The 9,217-nt window shown below is 45.6% G+C and overlaps 1 protein-coding gene across 4 annotated transcripts; it reads right to left on the bottom strand.

Moving 5' to 3' along the window:
• Nucleotides 1-914: 914 nt before the first annotated feature.
• On the bottom strand, nucleotides 915-8,767 carry LOC101768058 (increased DNA methylation 1). Of its 4 annotated transcripts, none has more exons than XM_022827979.1 (9): nucleotides 8,372-8,767; nucleotides 4,161-7,332; nucleotides 3,413-3,536; nucleotides 2,841-2,926; nucleotides 2,493-2,731; nucleotides 2,248-2,334; nucleotides 2,049-2,148; nucleotides 1,381-1,579; nucleotides 915-1,294 (listed from the first exon to the last, which is right to left on the bottom strand). In XM_022827979.1, the coding sequence occupies exons 2-9, from the start codon at nucleotides 7,281-7,283 to the stop codon at nucleotides 996-998; spliced, it is 4,257 nt and encodes a 1,418-aa protein (XP_022683714.1). In that variant the 5' UTR covers nucleotides 7,284-7,332; nucleotides 8,372-8,767; the 3' UTR covers nucleotides 915-995. The 4 variants fall into 4 exon arrangements, with proteins under 4 accessions (XP_022683714.1, XP_022683715.1, XP_022683713.1 ...); XM_022827980.1 differs by having other exon boundaries at nucleotides 915-1,285; nucleotides 2,493-2,740; XM_022827978.1 differs by having other exon boundaries at nucleotides 2,493-2,740.
• Between the last annotated feature and the right edge of the window lie 450 nt (nucleotides 8,768-9,217).

Below are 9,217 nucleotides of genomic sequence, written 5' to 3' on the forward strand. Positions count from 1 at the left end.
CCCTACAGCCCCAAGTGGTACGGATCCTGGCCGTCACGTCACGTCCAGGTCCCCTGCCTCTTGAAAATTGAAATCCACGGCCGGTCGTTCGCCTAAAACCTGGCCGCGCGAGAGGCAGGCCGCAAGAGTCACCACCGGCCACCGCTCTTGTTATTACACACGCAAGCACAGGATTGTCAATCCCCTCTCTGGTACGAGTGCGATCGCTTGTGGTGGGTACGACTTGGACCTCCATCGCCGCAGGCGCCAGGCCCGCCGCCGCTCGCGCGAAACCTGCCGGCGCCGGACCGTGCCGCGCGCGCCCTGCTCGGCTGCCGCGGCACGCGAGGGCGGCGTGCCTCGGCTGCCACTGACGGTTGCCGCAGCGGGGAGGTGGGAGTCACGCATGACGCAACGCCGCCGACGCACGCGCGCCCCGTGTTTGCGCAGGGACGGACGGGGCTCCGGGCACGCGGAATTGCGTGCAGAAGAGGCATTTCGGTGGTGGTGGCTGGCACGCTTACGTTGGCGAGAACCTGGTCTCTTGCGCGCCACTACTTACCAATTCACAGCAAGGAAGTCTCTGGCATGTGAGCTAGCTCATGTCTGAATCCAATTATATAAAAAGAAAAATGTCTGCATCCGCGCACCGGTTGACTTTGTGGCATTGACAAAGGGGACTTGGTGGTTGCTGGCCACATAAATTACCGGCCCTTGAGACGAAGCATGTCGCGAAACGCAGCAGCTTTTCTACGCCCACAACGTCTCCGCGAGAAGAAAAGGGTGATGGACTGGGTGATGGGCAACAAACGAACACCGTTTCGACACCTTCTCCTGTAACTTTCATCAACTCGTCAGGCCATGCGTGTCTCACGACCAAGCACACGGCGTTCCCCATCAGACACCCGCCTCAAACGCTGAGAGCCTGAAACTTCTGTTCAAAGGGAGGGGGGAGACGAACCCTCCTGGGCATAACTAACTGGAGCTAAACAGAGTCTAGTTTTCTCATACAAGGTTCAGGACTCGGTCCGGCAAAGGCCGCCACTAACAACAGCATCCTTCGGCTTGTCGCCGGCATTGACAATATTTACAGAACGCTCGTTATTACATTCACCACTGCCAGCTGATGGAGGAGGACCTGCCGTCGCGGAGGACGAAGCGATCTCCAGGCCGTTTAGCCTGTCAACGAGACCATGCACTGCGCAAGCTGGCGCGGAAACTTCAGAAGAAGACTGATCCTGCTCGCCGGGCACCTCGTGACGGTCTGCTGGCGGCGGCGGCGGCGAGAGGCACCCCATGCCGTCCACTGCGTCATCTTATCGGCACAGCACATTCAAACCGGTGCGGTTTTTCTCGGCACGCGTGAGTAAACTTTGAAGGGTTTAGGGTTCGTCGGCTCACCGGCGTCGGTGGTGCCTGCACGTTCGCACAGCTTCTTCTTCAGCAGGACAGTTCCCGGGACAGAGGCCAGCCTGACCTTACTCAGATGCTTCTTGTCTGAGTCGTCTATCTCGCTGAAACCGAATGCCGATGTCCATGTGTCCACTAGGTGCGGTATTGCTGACAGAAGTAGCATCTCCACCTTCAGGGATTTCAGCATCTGCCCAAAATTAAAATGTTTAGGTGTAAGTTTTGAGTAGCAATGTAAATTCTACACTGTGCACCAGGAAGGATACAGAATATTATCATCACTGTTTGATATGCCACTAAAATGTTGTGAATCTCCTAGATGAGTACTAATACACACTGCAAGGGGGAAAGATCGACTGAATGTCTGAATCCCATCTCCTCATAATCAAAGGGATTTGTGATATCTTTTATCAATTGTGATCATCCAAAGACTTTAGACCGACAAATAAAACAAAGCACTCCAGATGGCTAGCCAGGTAAATCAATGGTAGTACATGACAGAAATACAAACATTAAGGTAACTGAGAAGGGTAAGTGTTGGGGTCTGACATGATATTTTTTGGCACAACCTTTTCATAAAAGAATCTAGACAAACAACTGAAATATCAGGAACTCTAAAAAAGAATTGAAATATCAGCATCTACAACTCATATCCATACCTCCTCAATGTAATCCATGAGGCGCCTGCACATTCCCTGTTGACGATTCTCTGTACAAGTAGCTACTAGGGGCATCTCTGCTACAATAGCACCATGTAACCTGCAGCGTCATCTATGTTAACCCCAGATGTTCGCTTCTATTAGTTTAAAATTAGATCTTATATACATAAAAAATCAGGCTTCTTTTCTCATGATATACCTGATGGATGCCACAGATATGATGCTGTCATCATTTTCCAAGACTACAGTATAGAACCCCTTGTGATCCAAATGTACAAAATCAGACCTATCAAAGGAATATCACGGAATAAATGAGATAATAGGTGGCATGCGTTAAATTTCATAAAACTAAAACAACAAAATCAAGGGAAAATTAAGTAAGCAATTAAGCATGTCGGTCAAGCACAACTGATTCAAAAGACAGAAAAAGAAAGGCTGTCTCACCTCCAGTTATATAATATAGAAGGAATAATGTCTATCCCAGTCCTTGGATCTAAGATAGGCAGGAAGCATTCTTCCATAATGCTCAGGGCAATCATTAGTTTCATGTTGCATTCAGCCATGAGAGCAATCTCCGCGGCTGTACGAACCTTTTGATCACCATTATTATGAAGAATGGTGCAACAGAAACCATCATCCATATGGTCAGGCACTCCAACACGACAATGAAAGCTCGTATAAATCTGACAGTACTGGAACAAGGTCAGTCTCACTCAAGTAAACATCCTGCCATCTTTGGTAACCATGCAGCTAGTGATTGTTAAAGAACAGGTAAAGTCCTTTGAAATGTACCTTCTGGCATCTTCTTCCACAAAGAAAGCTATCAGGTCCACCTTTCTCATTGCGTAAAACCTTGCCAGATAAGCATTTTGCATGATCTGGAGAAAATAAATTAATTATAAGTAAGCAACAAACGTGCACTGTATCGAATCTAATTCAAGAAAAGTTAAAATATTGAAATCTTTCTCTGGGCTTGGTTATTACAAGAAACCATAACTGCGATAAACAAAGAATTGGTCGTACAACTGCAAATTAATTATAATTTTTAGAAGGTGTAAACATTGCACATATACTGTATTTCCACTAAAAACAAACAATTACTCAAGTTAAGATTGTTGCCATATTATATAATCATGCAATTTCCTTTCAGAAAATTTATAGAAACAGACAAGCATGACTCAAAAGTAATGTGCCTATACGTGCTAAATTTAGACTCAACAACCCATGAGGGCCCTGTTATGAAATAAACAGGTGTGCATAAATATTGGATAATGATACAATATGGATGATCTGAGAACAATCTTACTGACAAGCAAGAGATTTAAGATGGCAAAGAAAATGCAGAGTGTGACATGTGACATTACATTGACGTTCACACTGTAAACATTCTAAAGCAGGGACTGAAGTTCTTAGCTCCTTCGAATTGATCACTTCCCCACAAATGTCGCAAAGGCAGCTAGAGCAGTACCAGTTGCCATCTGGGATATCCTGAAGGAAAAATTATGATACAGTTGGAGTAGTCAGTAACCGTTATGACAGGCCCCCGTCTTACTGCTGTTAAAGACGGTAAGGTAGATAATCTGAAGAAAGTTAGAATAGTAGGTTATAAAAAATAAATGGAAGTTTATATCAATAAAATGAACTCTATTATGAATGGGGAGACAGTAGTTCTGTGATGCAGATGCCAAATAAGAACACCTGCATGCTACAGAGGCTGTCATATTCAGGATGGAATTCTCCAAAGAAAATATCCAGGATGTATCTGAAGTACATATTTGCCACAATCATTGTAACTCAGGGCCATGATAAACAAAATTAGTACTTAGTTGTGACTTCTTTTTTCCATGACATGCTCAGGATTAGCATGGTAGTAATTAGTAAAGTAAACATGGGTGGAATGAATATTAGTGATTTGCATCCGTTAATTTTCCTAAATTACAGCAATGAAGTAGCAATTTCTGAAGCATCATTTCAACTGCAGACTGCAGGCATGGATCCAGAATAAATATAATTATTACTACTCATTAGTTAATTCATTTATGTTCTCGGCATCTGTATAGTTCTATATTTTAGCTAACCAGAAAAAAAAAGAGTGACAGCAGGATAACAAACCTGATAAGGCAAGCAAGCTTGATGGTAACTAGCAGGACAGTTGTCACAACATATCAGTTCACCACCGTCGCCACATGATCCACAGATATCATCATTTTGATCTCCTTGAAGTGACATGGTATCTTTTGCATGCTCTTTCCTGACCTTTTGCTCTATAGACCATGCTTGAAGCTGACAAAGACTGTATGATTTACCTGTACCCAAGAAAAGATTCAGAGACGAGATTTCTTGCCTGAGACCTGCATGGCACTTAAACCTGGACATTGTGAATGTGGTGCCACAGCACCGGCATCGAATCCCGTTCCTAGTTATGTTCCCATCCTTTAACACATTTTTGCCTCCTGGCCCTCGATATTGAAGAATGTTCACTCTAGCAACAATGCCCATTTCAAGTAACTTGTTCAACACTGTTCTTGCTCCTCCATTAAACTTCTTTGTGCTACTTTCCTCTTCCCTCTCCCAGCGGTATCTTGGAAGACGCCTGAAACCAACTTTATCTGTGAGCCTTCGATGAAAACAGTTCCTATAACGTGCAGTCAGCTTATGTATTACAGCTGTCATCAGAAGATCGTCATCATCAAACTTGCATTTGCGAGACCGTGTTTTCTTTTGCCTTTTGTTATCCTTTTTTAATGGTTCTTCGGACATGAGCTGTTTTGAATGTTCAATGCTTTGTTTATCTTGATCCTTATCGTCCTTATTCTTGGGCTCTGTATTCGAAGGAACTTGCTTAACGATTGCTGTAACTATCTGTTCTTCCTCACTGAGAACTACAGGGCCAGCAGGGTTGTCACTTACATCATCCACATACTGACTCGCACAATTGCTTAAAGGGGCATCATTCACTCTATGTTTCTTTCTACTGACATTGTCTTGGATATCTGCAAGCTTGTCGGGCCTTTTTTTCCCCTTCTTACTTGACCCAGGTTCCAATATTTCTTTGTCTTCATATGCTGATGCGCCTTTCTCCAAATTCGTTTCACCATAATCTTTCGACAACTTCGAGCTTGGTTCCACATCAGCGGCACAGATCAACTGCCGAGGAGGTTCTGTGTTAGTTACCGTCCAACAAATCGGAGAACCTTGACTGTCAAGGTATAAGAAACCCTGAATCAAGCTTGCCTCATAAACTGGTGAATGAGTACCCATGGTGTCATGGGAAGCATTCAGGAAGCTCAACATCTCTTGGTTGTTCATACTATTGTTCATAAAAGAAAGAGTCCCATCTTGAGGCGACACAAACAACACTTGTGGCTCTGAGATCATCGAAGCATTGCCCCTAGCTTCAGATGATAACTGTTCATTTTTTGTTGGATCTTCCAAGCTCAGCTTGTTAGCTCCCAAATCTGTATCCTTTTCTGATTGTAGCGATAATGCACCTGAAGGTTTATCTCCTGCCTCTTTATCTGCCATTTGAAACTGAGAGACAGCCGCAGGATCATGACAGCCATTGTCAATACAATCTTCTTTAGGTCTCATGTACTCATCTTTCTCTAGTGGTAGTGATGATGCACCAGAAGGTCCGTTACTGGCATCTTTATCTGCCAATTGGGGCTCAGAAACAACTGCAGCATCATGCTGTTCAGTGTTGATATCATCTGTAATTCCAAGTAGCATCTCGTCAACCTCAGGGGAAAAAAGTAAGTTCTCTCCAAGGAGCATGTCATCTGGAGTACCTGCAGAATTGACCACATAGGGAATTTCTGTGGTTTCATTACCATAAGAATTCAGACCTTCCATTTGAACATTTTCAACCAGGTGATCCAATGCTGATGAATAGCTGGGTGGGAAGTATAATGGGTCAGACTTATCCTCAGCTTGCTGCTCCACTCTAGATTTGATGCACGGAAATTTCTTTTTCTTGCTCAAACAATTTTGCCTCGGGCCAAGAAAAGCTGTTGCATCATGGAGACCCATCACTATGCGATGAGCTGTGCTTCTTATGCTTCGTCCATTTATTTCTGAGATGCACAGTGATTGTTGATCAGCTTCATGTTCGCTTGGATTGTTTGATAAAAATATAGAAGATTGTTCATTGAGAAAAGAAATTCCTTCCTTATCAGGCTGACCATCAGTTTCAGAGAGAAAAAGTGGCAGAAGACTCTTTTTGCATGACCCGAGTGGCCTACTTTCATTCTTGGCATTCAAAAGTTTACGCTCGCTGCAACTAAGGAAACTTACAGTGCTGTTCATAGCTTTCAGTGCTGCTCCATTTTTCAGAGCTGCAACCTTCTTATCAATGCAAACTACAGCCATGAAAGGATCAAGGAGCCGCCACTGGTGGAGGAAAGATAACGATTGCTTCGGACGCTGGACCTCGTATTGTAAGCACAGCAGTGTGTTCTTCAAATCATACAAAAAATCATGCATGTTCAACCACTCCTTTCCATAGTCATTTGACCCATTTCCATCAATGCATGGTGTAGCCATAAGCAACCATTGACCAAAGCATTTCCATGCCCTGGGAAGAGAAAACAGGCGCGTCACTTTGTCCGGCGCCACATACATTTTGTCCACCTTACTCTTGTTACCCCTTTCCTTGCCCTCTATCTTCCACCCAGCATCCACCATCAGAAGATGCGCATGCAGACGGAGATGATTCCAAAGCTCTCCATAGCCACGGCCATCCCTCTGGCGACCAAAATTGCGAATGTCAATGCTCTCCAAATCCATAGCACTGCAAATTCTTGCTCTCTCGCTCCTGCGAGTCACCGCCCTACGCGTGTACACGCGATCAGGAGGAGGCGTCCACTGCACCACAAGCTCAGAAGGGCCAGCATGAGGAGAAGGCACTGCCTGGCACGCCTGCTGATCCGCAGCAAGACAGAAGACACGGTAGCTTGATAAGTTACCAGCAGTGAAGGACTCAACTATGCGACACCATGCCGTCTTGTAATTGGAGGCAGAGCTTGAGGCATCTGCAGTATGTCCAGTGCCTTCGTGATGATGATCAGTTAACCCATCAGTGCTTGTTAGGCAGAAGACACCCTCGAAGATCTGCCTTTCTTCCTTGGAACCATCAAATGCGTCTTCTGCCAGCTCGGCAACTTTCTTCCCGAACAGCATTGTGGCAATGTCCTCCTCCTTCATCCCTATCTCCACAAAAAGGTCTTTCCCATCCATCTTGTTGATCAACAGCCAGTTCGCTTGCTTTGAACACGCACTAGCTACTCTGCAGGGCAGTAAACATAAACATCATGAATTTAAAGCACGGTAGAAGCAAGAAGTGGCCAAGCATAGTACAGGTACAACCAAATCTAGAAAAGCAGTAAAGATTTCATTGGATGGATGCACATTTGAGCGTGAATCAATTTACAAGGCTGACTGAAAATATGTGAAACTAGAGCACAGTTAAACCAAAGAAACTTGCAAGATTCAGCCTCAAATAATTGCAGCACAACTAAAACAGAGACAAATGAGCTCAATCAAATCATGCAAACCCCAACTCATATTGAGCCATTATCACTGTGTATTGCCATATTCCATGGCACTATGCCAGCATGAGTTGCCATCAGATATCCAAACTTATGAGGCGACAAGAGCAGGGAATAAGTTTCCCAAAAAAAATGGAGGAAGTAAAAGCCTGGAGCACCCCAAAGAGCTGTAATTCCAAAAATAGGAACCAATACCAAATCTAACAACCTATGGAAGCAAGACGAAAAAAAAAGAACTATACTTAAGCACTACTGATCCGCAGGAGAATCAGTCTCGCAAGGATATAAAAAAACACTGAAGACAACGACGCCAAAGCTACCAAACACCGAAGTCGCAGACCCTGACATAACCTTACTCAACATCACTAATTTTATCTGAAATTACCATCACCTGGAACAGAGGGCCATTCTATCTATGAAAGCAATGCTGTTCATGTGGCAGGGGAAATGGGCCAAAAGAACGAACCAGGGAAATCAAAATGTGTTCCAAGGCGCAAAAACAATCTCAGTGGGAGTCCAAAAATCCACTAGAACAAACCAACTTCAACATGCAGCAAGAACTCTATCCGACATTTATTTTCTTATAGAAAGAAAACATCTGAGCGGCCCGATGGCTGCAAGGCACCAACGGATCAATCCTCCATCCGACGAACTATCAGATTAGAACGCCGGCAGCTGAGCATTTCCCCGATCCAGTAACCCACCCAACATCCACCAAGAAGATCAAAACGGGACACGGGGTGAATCGCATTGTCCAGGGATCGACGAGATACTAACCAGCGAAGAGGGAGAAACGGCGGCATTGCCAACGTACAGGTTCCCTTATCCCTTCCCCATCGGAGACGCCGCCTACAGCTTCCCCCCTCCCTCCCTCCTTATCCCTCTACCTCACCGCACAGAACAGTAATGGCAGGAGGCACTCGCTCTGCTCCGGGGCGCGGGCAGCAATCTCTCTATCTATCTCTCTCCCACCCCCACCTTTTACCGCCCCCTCGCCCCGCGGGCAGAGGCGGCAGAACCGGGGGCAGTTCAGTGCAGGCGCGCAAACGGATGCTTGCCGCCGTGCCGCCTGCTGCGTGCGTGACCGTCGCCCGTTACGTGGCCGCGCCGTCCCATGCAGCCTCGGACGGGTCTCTCTTGCCGCTGGGCCCCCCGCCGCCGGGCGTGCGCGGCGTGGCGGCTTGACGTGACGGCGGATGACGAGGCTCGTGGGGGTTTCGTCAAGCTGTGTGCTCATTGTCCGCCTGACGGCTGTTGAAGTGGACGGAGCTCAGGACTCAGGAGGGTGACGCTTGGATGGATCAAGGGTTGTACGTGCGGCTGCCTCGCTGCTCTCGGTTGGGCAAATTGGGGCTTTGGCCTTTTGGGTGAGAGTTTGGGAGATGGGAGAGAGAGGCTTTGGTGCTTTTGATGTGAGTTGACCGGATTCCAAATTCTGTTTACGATCTTAATATACATGAATTTAAAATTAAATTTTACATGACAAATTAGATAGACAAATGCACGAAGAGTTATATATGATAAATATTTTCTGCTTACGTGAATTCTTCATATTTATATTCTAAGCAACTTAAATCAATACTCAATACGAAATTTAAGCGCTTATATGTAGTCTAGAACTAC

The sequence above is a fragment of the Setaria italica genome, chromosome VII (genome assembly GCF_000263155.2).
Source record: "Setaria italica strain Yugu1 chromosome VII, Setaria_italica_v2.0, whole genome shotgun sequence".
Taxonomy (NCBI): domain Eukaryota; kingdom Viridiplantae; phylum Streptophyta; class Magnoliopsida; order Poales; family Poaceae; genus Setaria; species Setaria italica.